The 27,697-nt window shown below is 35.8% G+C and overlaps 4 protein-coding genes across 10 annotated transcripts; all 4 read right to left on the bottom strand.

Annotated features, from left to right (window-relative positions):
* Nucleotides 1–209: 209 nt before the first annotated feature.
* LOC131010981 (glycosyltransferase family 92 protein RCOM_0530710) lies at nt 210–2,268 on the bottom strand. The gene has a single exon (XM_057938703.1). It carries the CDS (start codon nt 2,077–2,079, stop codon nt 466–468), a length of 1,614 nt encoding a protein of 537 aa, XP_057794686.1. The 5' UTR covers nt 2,080–2,268; the 3' UTR covers nt 210–465.
* A 3,565-nt stretch (nt 2,269–5,833) lies between these two features.
* Nucleotides 5,834–10,467, bottom strand: LOC131010982 (uncharacterized). Its single transcript, XM_057938704.1, has 9 exons — nt 9,895–10,467; nt 9,118–9,157; nt 8,912–8,990; nt 8,723–8,768; nt 8,520–8,618; nt 7,686–7,754; nt 7,269–7,608; nt 7,016–7,170; nt 5,834–6,846 (listed from the first exon to the last, which is right to left on the bottom strand). Exons 1-9 carry the CDS (start codon nt 10,363–10,365, stop codon nt 6,148–6,150), a joined length of 1,998 nt encoding a protein of 665 aa, XP_057794687.1. The 5' UTR covers nt 10,366–10,467; the 3' UTR covers nt 5,834–6,147.
* A 10,699-nt stretch (nt 10,468–21,166) lies between these two features.
* LOC131010983 (HMG1/2-like protein) lies at nt 21,167–22,894 on the bottom strand. Of its 2 annotated transcripts, XM_057938706.1 has the most exons (8): nt 22,746–22,894; nt 22,614–22,666; nt 22,126–22,218; nt 21,983–22,040; nt 21,860–21,904; nt 21,676–21,756; nt 21,502–21,585; nt 21,167–21,405 (listed from the first exon to the last, which is right to left on the bottom strand). In XM_057938706.1, exons 2-8 carry the CDS (start codon nt 22,658–22,660, stop codon nt 21,382–21,384), a joined length of 432 nt encoding a protein of 143 aa, XP_057794689.1. In that variant the 5' UTR covers nt 22,661–22,666; nt 22,746–22,894; the 3' UTR covers nt 21,167–21,381. The 2 variants fall into 2 exon arrangements, with proteins under 2 accessions (XP_057794689.1, XP_057794688.1); XM_057938705.1 differs by having other exon boundaries at nt 21,167–21,585; nt 22,746–22,892.
* An 891-nt stretch (nt 22,895–23,785) lies between these two features.
* On the bottom strand, nt 23,786–27,105 carry LOC131010984 (uncharacterized). 6 transcript variants are annotated; one of them, XM_057938711.1, is made up of 3 exons: nt 26,965–27,101; nt 26,786–26,849; nt 23,786–25,946 (listed from the first exon to the last, which is right to left on the bottom strand). In XM_057938711.1, exon 3 carries the CDS (start codon nt 25,934–25,936, stop codon nt 23,960–23,962), a length of 1,977 nt encoding a protein of 658 aa, XP_057794694.1. In that variant the 5' UTR covers nt 25,937–25,946; nt 26,786–26,849; nt 26,965–27,101; the 3' UTR covers nt 23,786–23,959. The 6 variants fall into 6 exon arrangements, with proteins under 6 accessions (XP_057794694.1, XP_057794690.1, XP_057794693.1 ...); XM_057938707.1 differs by having other exon boundaries at nt 23,786–25,976; XM_057938710.1 differs by lacking the exon at nt 26,786–26,849 and having other exon boundaries at nt 23,786–25,976; nt 26,965–27,105.
* Nucleotides 27,106–27,697: the final 592 nt, after the last annotated feature.

Consider the following 27,697-nt stretch of genomic DNA (forward strand, 5'->3'; position numbering starts at 1 on the left):
CAATTTTAAGGTTAGTGTGCAAAACCAAAAATAATCCAATTTAAATTAGTGTAATTATTCTTTATTTTCTTTTATGTAATTAACTCCCTCAATAATAGTATAAATACAAGTTATATATCTCGTGAGAAAAAATATACTAGCTAGGTTAAATGCTTCTATAAGAAGATGAAGAATTAAAACCCCATTTTCTTCTGTAATTAATCCCTTAATTAACTAAAAAAAGCTAGTATTGAAGCACCAAATTACAAGGAATAGGTACAAAAAATTAATCACATAAATCCATGTTCAATTACATGGGCAGAAAATTCCTTTCATCACTTTTTAATTTATACAAACAATTGTCTTCCTTGGGCGTAAGCAGCAAACAATGAATATCCATGCATGCAAGCCAAGAATAATCGAATCATCATCGATCGCGCAAAACCCTAGCCCCAATTTCCGTAGAGAATCAACAGTTTTCATGCATCATCTCTCCCACGGCATTTTGATCCCGAACTCCGACTCGATCCCGAACCACCGAATAGCCAAATCCTTTAACACCTCATCCCGAACCTCGCAGAACTTCTGCGGCCACCCGGCCGGCTCCACCGGGGCAAACCCTAGCCCGGGCGTCCGGTCGTTCGACTTCGGGTTCATCTTCTGCGTCCAATCCAGAACGTAGGCCGACACGCGCCGCCTGAACTTGGCCTTGAACTCCGGCCACGCCTGGTACTTGTAGTGGTTCACCACCATTGCCGTCGTGTTCAATTTCCTAGTCCTCAACCCTTCCTTTAGGTAGAAATGGTGGATCACGTTCACTAGGGATTCATCAACGGCGTCCAATTTCACAATTGATTTGTGCCGATTCTCCAGGCGCCGGCGGCAATCGTAGCCGTAGATCACGCCCAGCACCGGGTGAACCTTCTGCTCCGACGGCCCAAATTCGCGGCAGTTTATGCTTATCTGACCTAATTTCATCGACAAATTTGCGATCCGGTGATGCAGCAGCGACGGCGACGGCGCACTGATATTATGCCACGTCGGCGAGTATACAAATTCGTCGACGTCTATATACATCATCCACGTACAAGCATCTAAAGCGTAGATCGCGCTGTGCGAGAAGCCGGCCTCCTGCGTCTTCGGCCACCGCCACGTGTAGGTGGCGACGTCGTAGCCTTCGATCACAAGCTCGCGGACTACTCTGGAGAGATCGTCGTCGCTGCCGTTGTCGTAGAGGAGGAATTTCTCGACGCCGATTTTGGCGTGGTACAACACCCACTCCCTGAGAAATTTGGTCACGTCGTAAACCATGGTAGTGGCGCAGAGTAGAGCCTTCCCGCCGTTGGGGGCTAACTTGCGCGGGGGCGTGTAGTACGCCACGGAAGGGACTACCCTATTTTCCGCGACTATTTCTAAGGTGACTTTCACTAATTCCTTTCCCGTGCTAACGGCCGTTAGGGGAGGCCGTCCGCAGCGGAAAACTTCCTGCTTCGAGTGCGTGACGGCGGTCCTGACGCCTTCCGTGGCGTCGGAGAAGAAGACGCACCGGAACTCACTAGGGCGGCGGTTGGAGCCCTGCCGCGTGTGGATCCCCTTCACGAATAAGACGACATCGTCGTCTGTGGTGAGGGAGTCGTAGACGAGATTCGACCACAGTGGAAGCGGCGGCCGCGCAGCCGCGATTGCCGGCGGTTTAACCTGCGTCCGCAGCAGCACCGGCTGCCGGAACGGCGCGCTCCGGCGAGCTCGTACCGGAAATAGGCAGGTGAAGGTCGCTCGATCGGGGAATGGGAGCGTACCGGAGAATCTCGCCGGAGAAATCTCGTTTGTGTGGAAAAGGCAGGAGTAGCCGTCGAGATTCGGCGGAGGCGGCGTCTCCGGCGAGAGGATGACGAGGACCTGCCAGTCGTGGACGAGGACGGCGGTGGTGGCGAGTGAGCGGCGGTGGAAGGGGGTTTTGGTGGCGGCGGAGAAGGAGATGATGGCGGTGGAGGAGAAGGTGGAGACGGCGTCGTGGAGGTAGTGGTAGAGAGAGGCGAAGAAGAAGACGGAAACGACGACGTATAGGAAGGTTGCTCGGAGGCTTTTCTTACGTGCCATCAATATTTTAGAGAGAGAGAGAGAGATTTATTTGCTGGAGAGGAGAGTGAAGAGCGATGGCTATCGTTTTATATGACTATTTTTGGTATGTGTATTAATTATCTTTAAATATAAATCTTATTGTAATTGTGTTTAAATCTGTCTTATTGATTAGAATAGTCTTGAATTTAAGATTGTTATAGGATTAGGGCTGGCTATATATCCGACTGTATTTATTTAAGATAAGTAAAATATTTTCTTAAATAAATAGAAAATTTCGAATATATATATGTCTGAAAAATTCTTACTTTTAACATTTGAAGCGGAGGCTTAGGATCGAACAACAACGCAAAGACTATGCAAAATGGTAAAATTAAAGTATTTTATATATTTATTTGTCGCTTCATGTTTTTTCTTTTATCAATTTATGCGAAACATTGATGTATGTTTGACCTCATTAGTAAATGTAACTGAATATAGTAATTAAATTCAATGTACCAACATTATGCATAACTACACAAATAAATTCATGGCTTAAAGAATCCTCACGATTGCATTGGTTAATTACTTCTTAATCCATTCAATATTTCTTTTTAAAATAGAAGAAAGTAATTTAAGAATACATTGTTCATTAAATTTAATTAGAAACTACCCCAACAAAATTTCACCCATAGAAATTCCAAATGGGATCCTCTGTCCCAAAATATAGTGTGTACCACGGTACCACTCTTCATTTCTTTATATTTTTAAATCTAAAGCATTAAGGAGTTTGTATATATTATTATTAGGATTCGGTTCGGCCGGGTTTATGTAAAATATTTTTCTGCTAAAAAAATATTACACCTATTTCACAACAAAGAATGCAAAAGCTAAGAGCATCCGCATTGGGACCTCCTTGATAGCCTCCTTGATAGCCTACTTGATAGTGTTTGTGTTATTGAGTAGGTAGTGCTGCATTGGAGTTCCTTGATAGCCTCCTTGATAATATTAGTTTTGATTTTATGTTTTTCATTTAAATTTTATTGCATAATTTAAATTGCATATTTAAATACTGGATTAAACATAAAATTTAAAATTACTTAAAACATAAAAAAAAATACATAAAAATTTAAAAAACCTAAAACATCATTAAAATCACATAATTAAAAGCCTAGGATAGACCACCACGCCTGAGCACGTCGGCGACCATGGACGCGTGCAATGCACGTTGTGCGTCCGTCATGTTCGTCGTATCCGTGTTCAGGAGCTGCATATCGAGCTCCCTCTCCCGGATATCGTTCCTCCGCTGGTACTGGGCGGTGAATGCCCTCATCTGCGCGTCGTTCCTATCCAATCTCTCCACAATTTCTGGTGGAGGATCCGAGCTCGTATGCGACGCTGCTGCATGCCTTCCCTTTCCCTTTCTCCGCCGCCTTCGCCGCCTTGGCCGCCGCCTTCGCCGCCTTGTTGCCAATGGGCCGAGCAGAAGAGATCTCCTCGCCCGACGCCGAGGTGGTGAAGCCGCCCTCTTCCGTAGTCTTTGTCCTCTTGGAGGCATGCACGTCTCCAAGGAGGTACATCGACTTGAACTTGGGATTGTTCCGGAGAACTCTCCACGCGTTCCAGAAATTGAAGGAGGCATTGGTTGGGCTTCTAGCCTTGAAGATGGTTTGGGCCTTTTCACGAATCATATCATCCGAATGACCGGACGGCCAATTGTTGCGCGTCTCCACCCAAACAGCTTCCCAGAGACGCACATTATCGCTCACCCGGGACCAGTGGCCTTGAAGTTGCTTGATGCCGAGGTCGACGTCGAGGATGAGGTTCACACGTTCGCGGATCCGGCCCCAATATGACTCTCCCTTCTTATCCGTCCCACGGATCGAGTCGTTGGTCTCCTCCGCCCAAATTTGGACGATGAGATCCGTATGCTGTGGAAGGTAAGTATGACGGTAAACTTTTGGTTTGTCGTGCTTCATTTTGGTGGCCTTTTCCTTCCTCCGGCCGCCTTTTTTTGGTGGTGAGACACTCTGTTGAGCACTCACCGGTTCCTCCTCGGGCGGGCTCTCCTCCAAGTTGATTCCTCCCATATCGGGATGATAATCGGAGGAGAGATCAGGGCACCAATTTGGATCGTAGAAAGGGTTGTGTGGATCCATGACGGAGAAAATTGTAGGAGAAGAAGAGGTGTGAAGAGAAGAAGGAAGAAGAAAGAAGGAGAATAGGTGTGGAGAAGAAGGAAGAAGATGGGTTGTTTTAAAGAAGAGAAGAAGGAGAAAAAAAAAATTCAAACGGTCGGTCAAAGGTGCGGAGACCGAGGAGCTGCAGTCAAAAGAATATATATAAATTCGAATTTTTGAATTTTTCATATTTTTTTTTTAAATTGGGCGCGTGCATTGCACGCGCCATCTCCACCGGCCATTCGAGGATACTCGATAACTCGAGGAGTCCTCGCCGCATCGCCCTCCTCGACGCAGATGGTCTCCTCGAGGACCTCCTCGAGTACCCGCGATGCGGGTGCTCTAAACTGGCTAATAAATGGCCGTAAATGAATATTAATTTCCCAGTGATAGTAAATTGGACAACACATATTCCACGCAGTACATGTACGATCATAAAATAATAATAATAATAATAATAATAATAATAATAATAATAATAATAATAATAATAATAATTTATATATAATTACAACAAAATATATAATTTTAAAAAACAACGTCTACTGACAATGTGAAAATAACCGTCATTAAAAATTAACGATGACTCTTTCGTTGTTAATGCACCATTAAATTTAACGACTACATATTTTCATTGTAGGTGAATAGTATTATCGTGAATAACACGACTATAGTCACCCGTCATAAATGACGGACTTTTTTTTTTATTTTTTATGTTTGAACCACGAAAAATTCAATTTTTAATTAATAGCGCTTTTTTTTTATAGGGATATATAATAAGCTTGTCTTAGTATTAATAATTGGATCCACTTAAATAAAAAAAATGGATATTTTACTGTATGGGCACAAATAATTCCATAATTTGCATTTCATTTTATTAATAGAAAAACATATATGAATAAAGTTGCCAAAAAATAGGGATCAACCACCAACTTTTGTTAATTGTTTATAATAATTTGTTTCACCAGTGAACAGTGAGGTCTCGGGTTCAAACTCCACTGCTCCCTCTTCCCAACTCCCTCCAGTCAAAAAAAAAAAAAAAGAGTAATAAGTTGTCACTATTCTTACAAAAGCCGAAGAAAAATTATAAGAATATTTACCATAGCTAGTCTACAATCCTGGTAGATAATCTCAAAGTCCAAACGACATGTTTGAGATTTATTTATATTTTAAAGTTATTTAAAATAATTTTTATTGTTGCAAATGATTTATTTCCTTTCAACAAATAGTTTCTACTTCCAATTAACTGCAATAATTATACCGCTAATTATCTTTGTCAAGATTCGAATCCCTACATTCATGATTCAATTCTCTCATATTTCATCAATAATATTCAGAAAATCTACCAGTCGAATCTGATATCCATGAATTATAATTTCCTGATATATGATAAAATTAAGAAACAAATCCATACTCTATTAATAATTATAATGACCTTTACAATGACATCACATCACATATATGTAATAAAATATACAATAAAATAAAAAAACACAATCTAAAACGTATTATATGTGAGCTACTCCATATTCACCATTAATCTTTCACTGACATTCTCTGACCTATGACAAAAGAAACAAAACCCAAAACCACCTAAAAGAATAAAAGTCAGTAAATAAAATCAAAACATTGTATATATAAATATATTAATAATAACATTTGGCCCATATCCATACCATCCTCTCCTGCCACTAAAATAAGCTGATAAATATATTTTCCTTCTGCCCTATGATCAGACCTATGGCTATGCAATTACACTAATAACCCTGTAGTTTCAATTAGGAAACAGAAAAAGAGATACAAAACATTTACAAACTTTCTCCTACACACTACCAAGCAGCAGCCTTTCCTATTCCAGTAGTCATAAAATTCCCTATTGACAGCATAAATTAGCTTTCCTTCTTTCCAAAAATGGATAAAAAATCAATGTTCAGAGCTGCAATGCTAAATCTGGCTGCTGCTGCTGCTGAGGTGAGCCAATCTGCAAGCCGTAACCTGGTGAGCCGGCTGGGACCCCCACGTTGAGGTCGGGTGGAGCTGCAAGGCTCCGGCCGTGCTGAGCTGGCACGGCCGGCCAAGACGATCTGCCAAACGTCCACATCTCGCCCTCGTGATGTGACAAGGTGGCCGGCATCTCCTGCAGCATGGGGAATTGGAACCCTTCCATCGCTGGCACGGGCGCCAGCCTTGATGTCGATGGTGCATCGTATCCGAGCATTCCACCGAAACCGTTTCTCTGAATCTGAGGTTGAATCTGAGGCTGATGATACATATGGTTCTGTTGGACTGGTGGGAATGGCGTTTTCCATGGAGAGGTGTCGCCTTGTAAGCCTCCTCGTTCTGTCTGGCTGTTGAGCCTCCTGACGGCTTCGACTAGTTCTTCAGAGAGCCCATGTGGAACGGAAGAACTTGACCCGGAAGTTCTGCAGTCGACACCAGGATTGTTTGGGAAAGACGGTGGCTGTGAAGTTGTGGCCCCGTTTTCAGCAACCCAACCAGGACCGTATGGCGTCCCCGGAGGCAAGACGTAGTCTATCTTCTTCGATGCAACTTTCCAAGCTATGGGGCCAAGATTCGCAGCAAATCTGGCCAGGCTTCTCGCATATGCAAAGGGCTCGTGTAGGCCCACCTGTACATTCAAACGAGCGTTTAGATTCGTACAATCAGTATGTAGCCTGCAGATTTAGGCTCATTCCACGAAACTAAGCATATATTACTAGTGAATGAGCAAGTATATTAACATTTGCAATGGAACCCCCGTAGGAAAATATTTAGACAGAGTTGTGCAGCATAAGTACCATCACGAGTCGCTTCGTATCTCCCATGGAATTAGTAAAAGCAGACGAGTTGTTAGTTGGAGATAGGGGATTAAATTGCCTATATGTATCACGCCTGTTCTCATCAACGGTGAACTGTTTTTTCCCGTATTTCATGTCAGCCCTTAAAATGGATGCTGCAAATCAGAAACAAAGGTAACATTACTAACCCAATCTGCAAAAGAAATTCTAAATGCAGAATTTGATTGGTGAAGTGAGAATGCAAATACAAAACCTGGAAATTCGTTATTCCAGTCACCCGACAAATCAGAGTAGTTTTCACCATTTCTTGGCCGGTATGATGAGACATACGGATCATTGGGCCGGTACCTATACAATGCAGGTCCCTTTCTCAGATTGTAAGAGTTAGATCCTGTTGCCTTGTCTTCTGCGTTGGTAAGAGTTGCTCCTGATGACGGGTCAGCACCAACACGATCCAATGGGGATGTTTCAAGAGATTTCTTCTGATTCTTATTATTCGGGGGCCTGCCTCTACGAACAACCTTAGGACCATTGTCGCCTTCATGCCTCAGATTTTCAAAATCCCGCTTTGCAATATCTTGTATCGATCGTGCCTAAAATAGCCCCTTGAATCAGATAGAATGATGGATACCAATGAAGAAAAAACGGAATGACAAAAGACCATGTGAACCTGTCGATAGTAGACCGTATCTGGGGAATTGTACAGCATAGCATTCGAGCATATCAAAAACACATCAGCCTGGAATCACAGTTTGGAGAACCATCAGCAAGTTTTTCAAAAACATCGGTTTATGAAGTCAGAAAATCGAGTGGCACATCTGAAACCAAGCTATAGTGATGTATACCAAACATAGAGGAAAATACCAATATTAGGCAATTTCATATTCATATATTTTGAAGCTCTCACGGATTAAACAACAAACAATTAGGTAGATTAGATATCATTTTCCTCAATAATTAGGTTCAAGTACCAAAAATTATAGTATATCACTTGCATGCTCGACTTTCACCTCTATTTTATCTGCTGATACAGTCCAATAAAGTTCAAAGTGATTCTAATACATGAACAAGCTAGAATGTATCAAGGAGAGTGGTCAGTAACAGCTAAACCAGTCCCATCAACACCAATCATCCCTCATACAGAGTTTTCCCTTTCATTTTAAACCTATCAACTAACCAAGTTTCACGTGCTCAGCATAAATACTCAAACAGTCCAAAATATACTCTGCATTTTCGATCACAACAGAAGAATAATGAGGTTCAAACCATTTTAAAAGGGACTCGAGAAAAAAAGAAAGAATCATATTATTAAATAAGCTATTAAGAACTCGATAAAACACAATAACACAACAACAACTCAATCACTATGACTGCTGGGGAAAAACAAGAAAATGAGTTTCAAAAGCTCATGCTGGTAAAATACAATGACAGAATCAATGCTTAATTTTGGAGCAGATAGGAACAAATCAAATGAAGATACGCAACGTCGAAATTCAGAACCAACCTCCAGCTCTTCCAACTTCTTATACGCTCCACGATCTAGTTTCTTCCTAACTGTCCCAAAATCCATCGGTTGGTCAATCACCTCGAAATAATCGGGCAGCTGAAACGAAATTAACTTCACATGAGCCTCTGACAACGTATAAGATCGCATCATCATCATCATCATCATCATCAAAGATCTATCTGTGAAACATATATCATCACCTCATTGACATCCACAGGCTCGGAAAATACCCCATAAGTATCCTTCCTACATATCAACAAAAGTTCAAGAAAGCAGCAACGGTAAACTAACTGTACACAACCCATCGGCCAGTCCGAAAATAGATTTTTTTTTTTTTTTTTAAAAGCCCAAGAAACAGAAAAGAGATGGCAGAAAAAAACAACACATACTTTTGAAGCCTGTCAAGAATGAACACCAACAACTTTTTGTCTGGCAAAGGTGGAGTGGGACCAGACTCCAATGGCGACCCTGTCCACAAAAAAATTACTGATATCACCATAATAATCAAATTAAACCACAACATTTTGCAACTGAAGCATTTTAATTTTTTTCCTTTTATTACAAAATCAAGAAAATTAAGGGATGTGATTAGAACCATGTTGCTGAGTGTCTGTCGCTTTCACATCTTTTTTCTCCTGCAGATAACAATAGAATCATTAACTGCACAAAAGTTATCAGCTCAAAATTCATTGAAATCACCAAGAATGAAAGGTAACAGTGAAAATAGATAAATTAGAAATAAATGAACAGCAGCAAGCTTCAACAAGTCAAATGATGAGAGGAAAATAAATAAATAAAAAATACTGTAACAACAGAACAATAATCAACTGAAAGTAAAGACAAACTTGAAACCTTTTCCAAGACACAAAAAGGCTTTTTAGATAACACACACACATAATGATATATATGTACATATATCTACATACAAAGAATCCAGTAAATTAAGCAGAAAGAATTAGCAACACTAATACATAGAAAGAAATGCATCTAGCTATGCAGATGCAGGCAGTAAATGGAAACAAGTAGAAAATAAATTCACAAATAAATATCCTATTTTGTATTTTCAACAAAAACGTAGATATAGATTTTGACTCAGTCAAATCACAGCCCACCCCTTTCAGATCTTCAGAAGTCAGAACATACCCACCGAAGAAAAATAAAGGTACTAATACTTATCTTTTTCCGCGCGAAATCCCAAAACCCAATTCAAAAACATCCACACAGAAACCCCCACCCCCGTTCAAATTCCGGAATTCCAATATTCCCAAAATAGAAAATCCGTTTTCACCGCGCACAAAAGCACAATTGTCAGACACCAAAAGCTCTCCCCCAATTCTCAAAATTGAGGCAGAAATGGCGAATTATCCTCCACCTGAGTTGAAACCGCGCCGTCAGATCCACGATCGACGGCATTGATCTTCCGCTTCTTCGCGTCGCGATCCTCTGCCGAATCCGGCTCGGTGGGGGAACCGGAATCCGGCTCGGATTCGGAGGCCGACTCCGACTCCGACGGCGAAGACGAATGCGCGGCGGCGTCCTTCTTCTTCTCCCGCTGCTGCTGTAGGTTCTGATCGATTTTGGGGGTCTCGTCGGATTGAGGCAGGCGGCCGACGAGCTTGACCTTCTTCTCCTTGCGCTCATCGTCGTCGTCTTCGTCCTCGGCGTCAAAATCTCGCGGCGGAATATTGAAATACTTAGGGTTCCGGCGGTGGGATCGGCTGTAGGTGATGGGAGGCGAGCCGAGAATAATGGGATTGCGAGGGGCAATTAGGGGAATTTGGGTCTTGGGCGGTCGCCCCTTCTTCTTCTTCCGCTTCATCTCTGCAGTTGCTACCTTACCCATTGCTTTGGACTTTGGAGGGGACCCTTTTTTTAATTTTTCATTTTAAATTTTTTTTTTCCTTTTTTCAATTTGTGGGCTCTTTTTTTTTTACTATATTTTTTGGGTTTAATTAGTTGGGGGAATTAGGATTATATATATAAAAAAATTTGTTGAGGGTTGTGTTTGGACATCACGTGAGAGGTGTGTTGCCGCACGTGTGGAGTGACTATGAATTTATAATGGTCTGTTGTGCGACGCCGTTTTGGTGGTTTTAGGTGTGGCGCTGGACGGCGTCGTTCTGGAGATTTTGTTGTGGGTCGATGTCGGTAAGTTTTATGAGAGGAAATCGACGAAGAGAAGGGGCTTTGAATTGGTAGAACGGTGTCGTTCTGGGGAATTTTTGTCTTTGGTGGTTGTCCATAAGTCATGATGGGAAATCGACATATAAGAAGCGTTTGTTTCGAGCAGATAAAATAATTTAATTTAAATAATTATTTGGTTTGTATGATTTAAATTGTGCTAGATAATAAAACACTTTTCTTTGTTTATAAAAAATAGTTTTACTACGAAATGACGCGAATTTTAATAAAAATAGTTATTGTATTTAAAGTGGAAAAAGATTCCATCTAAATATTAATAGTGTTTATAATGATAATTAATTATATTGTGAGTGAAGAATATGGCCACTATAAGATAGATACTCCATGCGTCCCTCTTCAAGTGTCATGTTTTATTTCAGCACAGTTATTTAAGAAAATATTAATTAGATTATTAAGTAATGTGGTGTAAATAGGGTTGTCTAAATGGATATCGTATTTTAGATGGTCCAATAACCGAACCGAACTGTTATCCAATAACCGAAAATTTTGAGTATTGATTCGGATTTATTTGTCAGTTTTTCAGAAATTTCGGGCATCGGTACCCGAATAACCGATAAATATTTAATTAATAGTAATTTATTATATACTTTTTTAAAATTAAAATTATTTTAGTTATAATAATTTTTTAAAAATTAAAAAAAAATTGAATTTTTGGTAAAATAGAATTATGTTGTATTAGAAGTACAAGAATGTGCTTAGGTTCAATGGATAAATTGATATTTGTATTGTTGATGACTAGAGTTTGAAAACCGAATCGGTTATTTGGGTATCCGATCACCCAAAATAATTAGTGAAATAGGGCATATTTTGGGTTCAGGTAATCGAACCGAACCGTTTAGACATCCTTAGAGCATTGGCATCGGCATCCTCGATGCCTTACTCGAACTCGAGTATTGCACTCGAGTAGGCGATGCAGGGAGGAGCTACTCGAGTGCTACTCGAGTTTTCGAGTATGCTCGAGTGATTTTTTTTTTTTTTTAATTCTCTTCTCCTCTTTAAAAATTTTCTCTCCTCTTTAAAAACTAAAAAAATCAAGTAGGCTATCAAGGAACCCCAATGCAGCACTACCTACTCAATAACACAACCACTATCAAGTAGGCTATCAAGGAACCCCCAATGCGGATGCTCTTAGATGTAGAGTTTAAAAGGTGATGTGAGCCCTAAGAATTCTTACTTTTTGAAAAAAAAAATCAATAAGGGAAAACAACACATTTTAAGTGGGACAACCCAAAAAGAAAAACAAGAAATTTGAAGTGGGACGCAGGTAATAGTTTCTAAAAATGAAAATAGACTAATTTTTGTGAACATCTCAAAATGACAGAAAGATACTCCCTCAGTCCACTAATTCATGACCTAGGGGAGGAAACACGGGTTTTAAGAAAAAATGTATTGTTTATTAGTTGAGTGGAGAAATGGACTCACAAAGTGTATTGTTTATTAGTTGAGTGGAGAAAGGAACCCACAAAGTGTATTGTTTATTAGTTGAGTGGAGAAAGGGACCCACAAAGTGTATCGTTTATTAGTTAAGTGGAGAAAAGTATATTGTTTATTGGGACCCACCAATTAAAAAATATATAAATAGTTGCTAAAAATGGGCAGGATATGAATTGGTGGACGGACCAAGAAAGAAAGTAGTACATGAATTGGTGGACGAAGGGAGTACTATTTTTTGTTGACAAAAAGAGTAATTCAATTTAATTAAATATTTAATTTGTATCATTCAACCCTTAATGAATTGTTCGTCCTATATTCAATTGACTGAATATATATTATCCTAAAATCTGGTATATTATGATCATTATCCAATTGTATAATCATCTATCAAACCAAAACATCGCCTATAGGAGTGAGCACAATTTAATTTGAATAGTAAATCAAATTGCATCAAATCGTATTAATTATGCATTTTGATTTGGTTTACTATTTAAAGGGTTAATAGTGTTTTATGTTATGAACTTTCAGCATTTTTTATAAAATGTCCCGAACTTTTATTTTCTTTTAAAAAGTCCCAAATTTTCAATTTTTTTTTTCATAAAATGTCCCGCTATGCAAAATTTGGTGACAGAAAGATAACTTATCACGCGCGGATGAAATATTTTGAAAATCTCCATTGTTGAAAACCCATATTAGGAACCACTGTTGGTGGAAAATGCTGAAAGTTCGGAATTTTTTGTCATCCTTTCATCATCGAATTTTGTACAGCGGAACATTTTATTGAAAAAGTTGAAACTTTGGAACTTTTTAACAGAAAATGAAAGTTCGGGACATTTTATAGAAAATACTGAAAGTTCGTGACATAAAACACTATTAACCCTAAAATTTATGATCTGATTCAAATTTTTAAAATCATGACTTACTATTTAGGTTTGAATTTTTAAAAAAATATAAATCAATCAAGTCGTAGACCAAAATAAAATTTAATTAATTATTAATTAATCGGGTTAATTGCATCAAAATACCCGACTTTTTCCCAAAATTTGGTTTTTTGACAAATTTTTTAATTGCAGCAACAATTTTAGCTACGTTTCAATTTATTGCAATGTCCGTCCCGCGTATATTTCCGGCCAAATCCATGCTGAGGTGGACCTCCGTAAAGCTTAGGTGGCATGTCGTGCCGGGTAATAAAACATTGTCGTCTCAAATCCATTGCAATAAATTGAAACGTAGCTAAAATAAATTGGCCGGAAATGAATGGATTTGGCCGGAAATATACGCGGGACGGACATTGCAATAAATTGAAACGTAGGTAAAATTTTTGCTACAATTAAAAATTTTGTCAAAAAACCAAATTTTGGGAAAAGGTCAGGTATTTTGATGCAATTAACCCTTAATTAATCTCATTATTATTAATTGGCGTATATTTTTATATTTTTTTATATCCATTATTTTTGTCACTATTTAGTACTGTATTTTTTTTATATAGTCACTATTTAGTAATTTGGGTAGTTCTAATATATGATTTTTTTAATTGTTATATGCAACTAATTATTAGTCCATTCGTCCTTAAAAATAATTCTGCGATGGAATTAGTGACGGAAAAATTCTGTAACTGACGCTCTTGCAACTAAATGACAACTAGGATTTAGCGACGAAATATTATGTCGCTAATTCAGTCGTTAAATCTAACGACATACCTATTTTCCGTTGTTAAAAATTTAGCGACCATGAGTTTAGAGTCGGAAAGTTTTCGTTATTATTACGTCGCTAATAGAATTTAGCTACAGAATTTTCAAGTTTTAGCGATGGATTTTCCGTTCGGCAATTTTTTTGTAGTGAACGTTTGATTTGGTTCCATTTTGTTAATAATATAGTTTGATTTTGTTAATTAGGCTCGGCTCTTTAACTAGCATCATTGTGCTATCAAAGAGTTGTTAGGTTTTCTTTTTTTCTTTTTTTAATAAAATTTTAATTCAATAATAATAGTTTGATTTAGTTTACTAAAGTCACCAAACTTTATTTTATGATTTAATTTAATTTTGATGTCAAATTGAACCAAATCAAATCCACTCTAGCCGAGAGGGTGGGTTTTGAATATTGTGTGCGCGAAGACGTTTGCACTGACAGTAAGGATTTCGAAAAAGGAAGAAATAAAGGAATTTTTTGGTGAGAAATTTGGCGTTAGTGTTAAAAGGTGAATCGGATTGATAAATGAAAATCTATCCACAACGACTATACGATAGACGTGCTTTTATTTTACAATTTGATTTAATTTTGATGTCAAACCGAACCAAGTCAAATCCATCTGGGTCGAAAAGATAGGTGGTTTCGAATACTATGTGCGCGAAGACGTTGGCAGTGACGATAGGGTTTTCGAAAAAGAAAGAGAAAAAGGAGAAGATTTTGGTGAGAAATTTGGCGTTAATGTTAAAAGGTGAATCAAATTGATAAGTGAAAATCTATCCACAACGACTATATACTAGTTGTGCATTCATTATTTTTTGTATTCTTAGCATCTCCACCATCGATGTACATTTATTATTTCTTTCTATACTAGTTTTGGTTAGTAAAACAGGTAAATTCAAATCATAATTTGCATTTGCAATCTCTTCTAACTTATACCAATAGTATTTTTTCTTTTTAATTGGGAAAAAGGGGAAATGAGGATTAAATCCAACATATATCTATGGATGAAATTCACCGTTAGAATAATTTATACTCCCTCCGTCCGTCAAAAGTGGACCACTTTTACTATATCGGGCGTCCGCAAAGAGTATACCACTTTCCTTTTATAGAAATGATCCCACCATCCACTTTAATCTTTTATCCTTACAAACACTCTTTATTTACAAAAAAAACCACCTCAAATTCAATCTCAACCACACATCTCATAAAGTAGTGGGACCCTTTCTCCACTACATCAAAATTATCATAAATTTTATTAAATCTCGTGCCCAACCAAAGTGGTCCACTTTTGATGGACGGAGGGAGTAGTTATTAATCAATCACTATAAATATCAACCAAATAAAATCTCCAAAAATTGTTATTTTTTTCACCCAAAATATCTTAGCCTACTGGAATTCACGAAATAATAGAAAACTAGTACATCCTTCCATGCAATGCACGAGCCACATTATATTTATTTATTTTTGAAATTTTAAATTATATAAAAATATAAAAATATTATTATTTATTAGTTAGAATTGATAACAAAAGAATATGTTAATTTAAATTATAGTATTTAATTTAAAATACTATATATATATATATATATATTAACAATATTATCAACTTAATCAGTATAATATTAAATTTTAATGAGTATTGTATAATAATACTAACAATTAAATACAATATAGAATCAAAAGCAAATAATTTAAGTCAATCTTATCTTGAGCAAATAACACTAAACCATCAATATAACAATATTAATAGCGGTCATTCAATATAACAATTTTTAGGCTCTTAAAAGTCCAAATTATATAACTATTAAAAGTTCATATTTAAATAGTCCAAAATTAATTAAAAAATTAGAAAATATATTAATAATATAAAAGAAAACACAACAACAAATATGTTTATATAAATAAATAATACACCTAATTCTATAAATTTATATTATATTTTAAATTCTAATTTTAGGATATAACTAATTTTTTGTCTACAAATCCATACTGAAATTAATACAAATTTCCTTCATCTTAATTGCATTAAAATTATTATAATTTAAAAATATTTGAATTTAAAATAATTATAATTAAGCAATCATAGACTACCTCTGTGACTCCGTCCATCAAAAGTGTAGCACTTTTGGTGGACATGAATTTTAAGAACATAGTTGGTAGATGTGAATAAAGTAGAAATAAGTGGTTGTGCTTGAACTGAGATAGTGGAGTCATGTCCCAAAAATGAAAGAAAAAAAAATGACATTTATTAATTTTTATGGACACTCAATCGGGTAATTGTGCTACACTCTTTGTGGACACTCAATCGGGTAATTGTGTAACACTATTGGTGGACGGAGGTAGTAATTTTTTTAGAAAGGAAAAAATGACATCTACAAATCTTTTCACCAACAAACACAGCCAACCAAAAAAGAGTGAATAAATGAGAGAGAACAAAAATTAATTTTCTATAATATCTAAATCGAGTTACAGATTATTTCATAATCTTTAATTTAACATCAATTATGAATCAAAATTAACAAATTTTTGAAAAGAATTGAAGGGAGAAAAAATTGGAGGAAAAAAAACTGTCTTTTATATAGATTGTAGCTCTTTACCAATTTGCGCTCTCAAATTAAGATAAAACCCAATAATCCTACATTCTTTCATAATCTTTTAATAAAAAAAAAGGTTTAATTGCATCAAAATACCTGATCTTTTCCCAAAATTTGGGTTTTTGACGAACTTTTTATAGCTACGTTTAATTGCATCAAAATACCTGATCCTACATTAATTGTAGCAAAAATTTTAGCTATGTTTCAATTTATTGCAATGTCCGTCCCGCGTATATTTCCGGCCAAATTCATTCATTTCCGACCAATTTATTTTAGCTACGTTTCAATTTATTGCAATGGATTTGAGACGACAATGTTTCATTACCCGGCACGACATGCCACCTAAGCTTTACGGAGGTCCACCTCAGCATGGATTTGGCCGAAAATATACGCGTGACGGACATTGCAATAAATTGAAACGTAGCTAAAATTTTTGCTACAATTAAAAGGTTTGTCAAAAAACCAAATTTTAGGAAAATGTCAGGTATTTTGATGCAATCAACCCTAAAAAAAATGGACCCCCTCTCTTTCTTACATAACAATTTATAATCTCTCCATTTCATTTTTTTCGAATTTCCTTAAATCGCAATCATTCTCATTATATATATTTTTAAATTATATATTTTAATTTTTATTTGTATTGAATTCAATAATGCATTTGAAGCATTATCTTAATTCATGTGCTTCTGCGGCTCCGCCGAATCATCTTCACTCTCCATTTCCATTTATCTTTGATTTTCATGGTATATATACATATCGTACACATTAATAATTTATATTTTAATTTTTTTATTTACTTAATGAAAGAATAGTTTTCTTAATAATTTTTATTTTTAATTTTTCAAAAACTTATTATTTAATTAAATAATTACTCTCCATAACTGAACGTAAAATTAATCACATTGATCGAAAAATAATTAAGAAAATTATCTGGCAATAGTTTTATTATTATTATTATTATTATTATTATTATTATTATTATTATTATTATTATTATTATTATTATCATTTTTCAATTGATCTTTGCTATTAAATTGGAGTTTGAAATATTTTATGTATATAAAGTATAAATGGATTTCATAGATTGTATATTTTATAATTTTACTTTTATGCTTTGAATTTAATTTATTATACAATATTTTGCTATTGTATAGCTCATTGTTAATGTTTACTTTGTATAACAATTTACATTTTTTTATTGGATATTCTATAAATTTAAAATGGATTTGAGACAAGTTTGGATATATAAATTCTAAATAGATCCAAATATTAAATCGACATGCATACTTGTAATTTACTCAATTTTTTATTCTCTTATTACTTTTATTATATTAAATAGTTTTTATTTTGTAATATTCAATTTTTACTAAGACTATAATCAATTTGTTTGAGTAATTCTTGAGTATTCCTCTCTAAGACGAGAACAAGTAGTAAAATATTAACTGGATCTGTGATCGATATATATGAGTATATATATTAATGAGTCCGAACAAAATAATCGACATCCCTTTATATAAATTTCTTCATTGTGAATCTTTTACAGTAATATTTATACTATTTCCTATGTCCGTCAAAACTAAAAAATATGTCACTTTCCTTTTTATGAGCCCATACATTGTCCTTTTCATGAATTCTTACAAATATTCCTTATTTATAAAAAGTCCACCATTTATTCAACTAGTATGCACGCCCGTGCGATGCACGGCGAATATCAACATTAAACTATATTATAAACAAATAAATATAAATGTAAACCGTAATCAATATATTATATAAATTATTATTTTTAAATAATTGAAATACTATTAATTGTTTTTAATTGATAATAAGTATAAAGATATAAATTATTTTAAAAAATAAAGCAAGTATAAGTGATAATGAGTAACAATTATGTATCATATACATATTATTTACTCAAGCCATATTTTTTTAATGTTATTTCTATCTTCAAATTTTAATTTTCATCATTTTTATGAAAAACTTTATTTTCTTTCTTGAAATTACAGAATAAACCTCATTCATACATATTTGGAAGAAATCCTACAATGATATTTAAGAATTCCTACTTTCTTTAATCAATTATGCGCCTGCCCAAAAAATAAATATTTATGCACTGATCTTCTTCTCTCAACGCCTTTTTTTTTCTTGTTCTTCAATCTCCTACCTTCAGCTCACATGTAAGGGATTCAAATTTTATTTTGGGTGTGTGCGTGTGTTGGCCACGCGGTAAGGGGTTAATGTCTAAGGCCAAAGGTCTTGAGTTCGAGTCCCTTGTGGCGCGACTTTTAAGTTTCTTTATTTATATAATACTGTTAATTTATCAAAAAAAAATCTCGCTGTTAATTTGGAGAATAGGGGCTCGTTGAAGCTGAAAGCAATACAAAAGAGGTTCGTCGAAACTGAAAGCGCCTATTTCTAAATGCTTCTTCTCATCACTCTACATATTAAAATTTTCATTTCTTTTTCAATTAAGATAAGACGTCAATTAAAAAAATCACAAAAAATAAATAGATCAAAATCAAAATACAATTTCATCGGTATTCATATATGACCCACAAACTTTTGAATAATTCTTATTCTTATTTATCTTAGTAAATTCATTCAAAAAGACTTTGTTTCGTTGTTTTCCTTCAATTTCTTAAAAATTATTAAATCTAAATAAAACACCAATCGTACTATCTTTTTTGCTGGTGTTGTTGAAATCTATTAGAAAGATTTGTTGGTCGTGTTGCCGAATTTTGTTAGAACATAGAAAAGTATGATACTTTTAGAGACGTTAAGAGACAAATGAACAAAATGTACACACATTATTTTAAAAAAATTCGAAAAGAAGAAATGTCAAACTGAAAATATTACTTTTAGAAAATTATATTTTCATACAACATTTGGATATAAATTTAAGTCATACTATTTTCTATTTATTTTCATTGTATAATTAATAAAACTAACTAAATATGTCATAATTTATAAATTTTATTTTAAGTTTTAAAAATTCAATATTTTATATACTAAATAAGTAAAATGTAGTCCTAAATTAAAATCCCAACTTTTTTTAGGATAATTAAAAGCACAACTCCTCTAAAACAAATTAAAAGCCCAACTAAATACCCAAAAAAGCCTAAACAAATTAGCAATGTATATTAAAACTGAACGCCGCATTCTTGTTCAGTGTGGCGTTCTTCCTCTTTGTAATCTTTTTATTTGTAGAAAAAAGATTGAGTTCACTTCATTTTGCTTTTGTCAATTTCTGTTTTTTGTCATTTTTTTCTTTTGAAAATACCATCACATATTTTTTTTTTTTGAAGTAGATTCTTTTTTATGTTGACGATCTTTTGGATGTCAATTGATTCTTCCATTGCCATTCTATTGGTTTCAGAGAGCATCAGGTATGTGGCAATTATTTTTTTCACTTTTCGTTGCATCTTGCAATGTTTTGGGGATTAATCTTGAAGAAAAAAATCAAATATTTTTCTCTATATTCTTCAACATTAAGGAGGGGGGAATTGCACCTCTATTTGAGTACTCTTTTTCCTCTTCTGTTTTGAGGTTTTAACGAGGCTCGGCCCTTAGTCTGCAGCTTTGTGCTTTCAAGGGTTTTCGGTTTTCCGTTGTTGTTTCTTTTTTTCTTTTTAATAAAATCTTATTTCAGCACCTCTATTTGAGTAGGGATGTTGTGAAGTTCAAAGTTTGGCACTTCAGATATTTTCACACTATGTGTGTTAGACTCTAAAAATGGCTGTGTATTTTTTTTTAAAATATTTTATCGATATTATTACATTTTTTAAATTATTTCGAAATTGTATTCTACTTAGTGGGATTGTGCTTGAATCTGCCGTTTTATTTTTGTGGATTTTATTGGGATGCGCAGCCTTTAAGATATTTACTTTTTATATGTTGTTTTATTTGCTAAATTGCCACAAACGGTGTTTTCATATAATAATAATAATATGTAGATTTCAACAACTCATTTTATTAAATTTGTGTGAAAAATGTTAAAAGAGCTTGAACTGGCCGAGGGCCTAAGCCTGGTGTTGGGCCGTCTGGGCCTTGGTTTCTGCTATTACAAGAATTTGCGGCCCATGTATTTTAATCTGTATTGTTATTCAGTACTCCTAGTAAGGGCCTCTTTATCAAAAGGAATCCTGGAAAGTTAAGTATTTACATTTTTCCTGGTTCTCATGATTCTTATTTACTACATATTTAATATTATTTGTATTCTTTTATAAAATAAAATTTATAATTTTTATTTATTATTATTATTTAATTGATTAATTAATTAATAACTTATTTTACGCAAGTAATAATTTAATTAATAGAAATAAATCATACTTTATGTTATTAAATATTGTTATTAATATTATTATTATTAAGAAAATCTGAATTTAATTTTGGAATTATGAATCTTATAATTAACATTAATAATGTACATTGTTGTTACAAAAAAATTGATTAGAGAAAAATTTTATGCAAATTAAATTACAATTTAATTCTTTTATGTATTAATTAATTATATATATTTAATGATACAAATTCTAAATCTTAACAATTATTTTTAGTATTTCTAAAGACAGGAAAATGAATCCTAATAAATTCATTTTCCACATAATCATTTTTCTAAGAATACCAATTTACATTACTTGATAAAGGGCCTTTAATTTATAAAAGGCCATGTGACGTATCATAGGTTGATCAGATAAGAGAGTGGAAGAAAAAAAAAAGAGAGCAGAGAAAATAAAGGCAGATCATAAATGGCTCTAAAAAGTATCTCAATAATAATGCTTGAAAATGGCTTCCACAGCAATAAAAAAAATATTCAAAACTCTGCATCAGCGGCTAAAACTAAAAGATTGGCCCTATTCATGTTGTGGAGAAGGAGAATTTCATATACAGTAGATAACATATTACGACTGCAACCAAACATCTTCATCTTCAAACTTTACTCAGTCGTCATCTTCTTCTTCCTCCTGCACAAAATTTTGAAACAAAAGCCGGCTTCTTGTTACAGAAGTTTGCCCAAAATTCTTCACAAAAGAAGAATGAATAAACCGAGCTTCACTTACGCTAACCTCCCCGCTTCCCTCCTCGTCCTCCTCGTCATTCACCTCGGATTTGGACTTGTCCGACTCCTCATCTTCCTCGCCAGCCTATTACCATTGACAAATGCCACTCAGCACTCAGAAATAAAATAGTGAACAATGTAGGTAGCATTTGTCAACCGATAATAGTATGATTACCAGTTTTTTGTTGTATGCCTTCATTTGTCGTTCGTATTCCTCTTTTCGCTGCTCTGCAACTGCAACGAAGGGGGCCTTGTCCTATTTTCGTTTTGCACCCGAAAAAAAGGATCAGATTAAATTGATATACGATTCCTGAAGGAACACAATAAGCAAAAGCTCATTCATCAACCAAAAATGTTACCTCTTTACTCATTGACTTCCACTCATCACCACCAGCTTTACCAACCTATCACCACGATTCATTTCTATCAGATAAGTTTAAGCAAATTTACAAACATCAACCGATTGGGAAAAAGAGACATACAGCAGCAACAGATTTGTTGTTGGGGTGTTTTTCCTTGTACCGCTTCCTAAAGTCCTCCCTGCAATCACACACGGAATTAATCGGCTCAATTACAGTCGAATGACTTGTTAAAAAACAAACATTTGAATACAAAATCAGCATACATGAAAACAAAGAAAGCACTTGCAGCCCTCTTCGGCTTGTTGGGGTCCTTAGCAGCTTGCTTCTCCTTCTTCGTCTGCTTTTTCACAGCAAGCCTGTCATCATTATCAAACAACTGGAACCATAAGTCGCATATTTAATTAACTAAAATCGTATTCATGGGAAGCAGATTCATGAAAGCCAGACAAACCTAATACTAATTTTATCAAATTATAGCAAAATATTTCTCCCAAAGTTGGTACATCAACGATTATCAACTAATTAAAATAAATCGCATAAAGAAGCATTTACAGCAAACTCAATTCATAATCACACCTGAAAAGAGGATTTTAGTTAGGATTCAAAATGCATCAAAATGTAACATCTACTTAAGATTATCAAATAAATCACTAAAAACAATTGTAAACTACAATCAGCCAAAATAATTGAAATACAAAATCAGGCAACAAAATCAACGATCGGCCAAATATTAAAAAAAAAAATCGCTAACCTGCTGTCCGCCTTTCTGGAATCGGCCTTAGATTTTCCTCCCTTCATTTTAATCTGAGAAATAAAACAGCGAGAATCGTAAAAAATGGGAGAAAATAAACGCAATAGAACAACAAATCGGCTAAAAACTCACGTAAGGCAGAAAATTAGGGTTTGGCGAGGGGAGAATGAAATGGAGAAGGTGTTTTTTAGCGATAAGTGAGGTTATTTAATGTGTGATTATTTATTGAAAAATGGTAAAATTTTGAAAAAAGAAATGAAATCAAATGCTGCAATGAATATAATACGCGCGGGTGTCTTTAGGCGGGATCTTAAAATATCTCACTTGCCACGTCACCCGGAGCACTCGTGCGGATGAATATTTAATATTTTATTTAGGGGCCAGGGCTAGGGTTGAAGAGACAGCTTTGTTATTTAATTCTAATATATTTTTAAACGTCATAAGTATATATAGTTGAAGTACTATCGATAGTTTGACGCATTTTCAAATAACGAAAAATTCGAATAATTTGCATTTTTGTTCACATGGAAAATAAAGGTAGTATATACACAATTATAGGAAATATAAAAAATTATCTGCACGTAGTAATAATGTATTTGAAAACTAAAGCACTTTCATAATTTAATACAAACGCATGATGCACCAAAAAGATCTCCATAAAGTTGGAAAGTTCATCTCAAATATACGTCAATTGAAAATTCTTAATACTATAGCTAGTTTTTATTAGCTTCCAGATTCCAGACACTATAGCTAGTTTACGAACAATGATATTAGCATCATATACAACATGCCTAATTCGAAAATTAGGACAAGATCGAAGAACAAAACGGCAGCTGTGAATTAATTTTTATTGAATTAAATTAAAAATTATTAATTCACAACTTTTAGATCTTGTTACAATAATATATCGACTATTCAATTTGTAGTAAATTCCACTCTAATTTTTTTTATGCAATTTTGGAGCTAAGTTTGAAACATTTATATGTGCTTGAAATTTAAAATTGGTTGAAACTCATTACCTCAATTGGCATCTCGTATCTTCAGTTTTAGCAGGTTCATTTGATTATACTTTGCCACAATCAACTCATATAAGTTTGTGAGATCAAGTATGTGTTCTGTTCATGATTAGCTCATTGCAGCAAAGTAAAACATGCATGTTCAAATTCTGAGTATATACAAGTTTTAGAGCCAAATCTTATTAGCAGGTGCCAAGATATGAACAGTGAACACCTACAACCCAAGCCTTGAAAAGTTTACCACTACATCACAAACTACACTGAGACTATTTTCTGTAAAGAATACTAGAATAGTGATTGATACAACAAGATTTTAGTATGATTTCATCTCTAGCATGACCTGATTTTAGCCCTAGCATGACCTTGAGATATCTGGAACTGCTCTGTGATGCCCAAATGCGCCATGAGAAGCCAAACATGGCTGAGCAGCTCCCCCCCCTTGCGCAGCTGGTGGGCGTGGTGTCTGCCGCCACAATGCGTGGCAGCGTGGGCTAACATCTCCACCCACACACTGCTCACAACATTCCACATCTGCGCCTTCAAGAGGGACTTAGCCAGCTTACACGCATCAAACAGCACGCTCTTGCTCCGGTCGCCCTTCACTTTACCCGGTGGCACCCGAGTGCTCACCTCGAGCAGCTTGTTGCAGGCCTCAACCTTGCTGGATGCTATCACCGTGGCCCGCTCCCTGAAAAACTCCTTGGCCTCAGCGCATGTGTCGCGTAACCTTATCATCCCGATCCCAATTGGCAGCATGAAGGGGCAGACCATGAGGAGGTACAGCATGTAGTCAGATATGTGCTTGCTGTGGTCCGCGGTCGGGATTCTCTCCTTGGGTGGCGTGAGGGTGTAACAGATGTCCGTGGCGATGTGCCAGAGGAGGATCCCCTGATCGAATTCCCTCTCTTGGATCCCATCGAGAGAGAGAAAGGGGTACTTTCCAAGAGTGAAACTCCCCTTTCTGCTCCACATAGCTGCTGGATCAGACGCAGTTGTGTACTTCTTCAACTCTATGAATATAAGGTTTTTCAGATCTATGGAGACGTCAACGAAGGACTTGTGCCAGTGCTTTTCGAGGTAATGATCGATTTTAGCAGCCTTTGTGATGCTTCTTGGGAAGAATAATAGTGCAGATTTATCCCAAACACAAAGATCAAGTAGATTGTGCTGAGACATTTTCTCAGACCACCTCTTCTTCTTTGGCTGCTGCAGCCATTGAATCATTTTGCCGCGCTTGATCAGCCTGCACGTCCAGTCTGAGTTCACGAGAACAAAAACAGCGTATATCTCTAAGCAGATAGCCACCCCGAGCAGCAAGTGAGTGATCACCAAGTCAAGCTGCTTGTACTTGCCCTTCTCGCAGACAAAGAGGAAGGCCATCCAGGCGAAGAGGGTGAAGGAGAACGTGATCATCCGAAGGATGCAGCCCCAGAGGTTGTACACAACGGATGCTTTCGTGTAGAGCTCGTCAAACATGAAGCCAAGCTCGATCTCAACAACATCAAAAGCTTGCTCCCCTGACAGATTCTGGAAGTAGGATCTGCTGCTGTCTCGGTCTTGAAAACTCAAGATAGCGTCCGCAAAGAGGCGTTTGAATGTCAGGAATAGGTCGTATGCTTCGTGTATGCCTGGCTTGTCGGGGAAATCATGCTGAGCGAGAACAGGGATTTCTATAACCTCGTCCACCCCAACTTCATACCCCTCAGCCTCCTTCATCGTGTATTCTTCCATGAATTTTGCATAGTTGGGGCCCGGATCAGGCTCTGGAAGCATGGAGTCGCGGAAGTGCTCACTGTTGGCTGCACGGAGAGTGTACAGGCGCTCTCCATACTTGATTGCACCTGCTATGAAGATGAGCACGCTCAAAGAGGGAAGCCAATTGGAGCTGCGGAGGGCAACAAGTAGGACATATGAAGCAAGTCCAGTTTGAATCACCATCCCCACCAAATGCCTCAGCCACAGCTCGTTATCTTCGAGAGAGTATGCCGTGATGGTGTCGGGGCCACCTAAGTGCAGCACAAAGAATTGAGCCCAGAACCACCTCAGTTCAATCCCGGGCTCAACCTTGATTCTCTTGTGGCAAGCATCAAGAGTGTTCTTCGAGGTGATGCCAAGTGAAACGACTGCTACCCAATCTGCCAATAAGTAAGCACACCAGAGAATGATTCTTATCCAAAGTTTGCATACATACTTCCTGCGATTGCCCAACATGATCAGTAAGATCTGCAACGCGAGGCTGAGGATTATGAACACCCTGACTTCCCATTCTTCCAAGAATGTGATCAATCTTAGTAGAACTTCTTCCATAAGCACTCCTCTTCTCCACAACAATCAAAGCAACAAACCACTATTCATTTTAGCCAAAGATAAAATGGACAATTTCAGGTTCAATTTCAAGACAAAAAAGAAGGGAAAGGAAAATCACTTGTTTAAACTGCATGAATTTGCAAAATCAAACATTAGCAGCAGTTTTGTAAATGATGCACCTCATAAAGGTAAACACAATTCATTATCAATCATCCACAAAGACACCTACACACCTGTTAATTCAAAGCTAGAAACATGATGTTGGGGAAATTTTCTCTATATAAAAAGCACCTATATATACACAAGAGTCCGAACTGTACTAGGAAAGCACTACCTTGCCCTACAATTTATACCACATATATGACCTAGTTCTAACACTCCCCTCGAGCTGGAGCATAGATATTAATCATGTTGAGCTTTTTACATTCAGTGGAAATCAATCATCGTTGAATTTTCTTAGCAATTCCCTCGTGAAAGACTGAATTAGATTCAATGTGAACATTTGCAAGACCTCTCAACAACCTACATTAGCCAAAGCAAAGTGTTTCTGTAGCTCAGATGGTTTCACCTTTGGGGGGATTTCTTATCCCTTTGTAGTAGTACCTGCTCTTCAATTTTTATTAAAAAAAAAATCACCAGAAAAGATTGAAGCGCAAAGAATGTGCGCATTACCTGCTGAGAGCATAATCAAACTCAAATAATTCCGAAGTTTCTTAGCCAAAAAAAAGAAAAAAAGGATCCAAGTTGAGTAAAGTATTGAGCATAATGACTCTGTTTCAGCCAGAAAGCAAGTAAAGAATTTGAAAACTATAGAGAAACAGATTTTTTATTTCTTGTTTGTTGGCATACCTCAACTGCAAGCCGCCACCATACACAGTATATATGTAGACCAAGAAGTAAAAATAGTCCTTTTCTAGTCATAGCAGAAGGAAAGTTGAGGTAAATTTCACCACATAAACTGGTAACAGAAAAGAAAACACCTGGAAATTTCCATGCTTGTGGAAAATTGCTGATCCTCAAACACTCACCTTTTCTGTCAACAACTTAAAATTCCCAACAATTTTTTTGGTTGAGGACTTTCGCGCATTCGACTCAAACTCGCTGCTGCCTCTACTGCACATTTTTTCACCATTTTCTATCTACTTTTCTAATTTTTCAGTTTTTTTAGAGTTGATCAAAAATTTAAATAAATACTTCCTACGTCCGCTAAAAATGCGTCATTTTGGCTGTGCACAAATTATAATAAAATGTTTGATAATTTTTATATAATTAATAAATGATCACATAATTTTATATAAAATGAATGGTTAAAATTAAATATAAAGTGATTTTTAAAAAATAATTATAAGAATAAATAATAAAAAAATATAAATTGTGTACTAAAAAATAAATTGACATACTTTTTCATGTATGCAAAAAATATAAAAATTACGTTCTTTTAACTGAGTAATAATTTATTTGATGGAATTTCTCTCCCGCACCTATGACAATTTTATTTAGAAAAGTACTTTTGAAATAGTCATTTTAAAGAAGAAAACATAATATTTGGTCACTAATATGCACTATTAATGTCAATATTGTTATGCACGGAATGGTACTAGTGACCATAAGAGATTGTATATGATATTAATATGGCCATAATTACCATTCGTGCAGCACTATATAAAAGAGAGAATATTCATAGGTACCACCACAAGACAGTGTATCAACACAAGTATATGACACTATTAGCACTAATATGGTCACTAGTATCATTCACGT

This window comes from Salvia miltiorrhiza, chromosome 2 (assembly GCF_028751815.1).
Source record: "Salvia miltiorrhiza cultivar Shanhuang (shh) chromosome 2, IMPLAD_Smil_shh, whole genome shotgun sequence".
Taxonomy (NCBI): Eukaryota; Viridiplantae; Streptophyta; class Magnoliopsida; order Lamiales; family Lamiaceae; genus Salvia; species Salvia miltiorrhiza.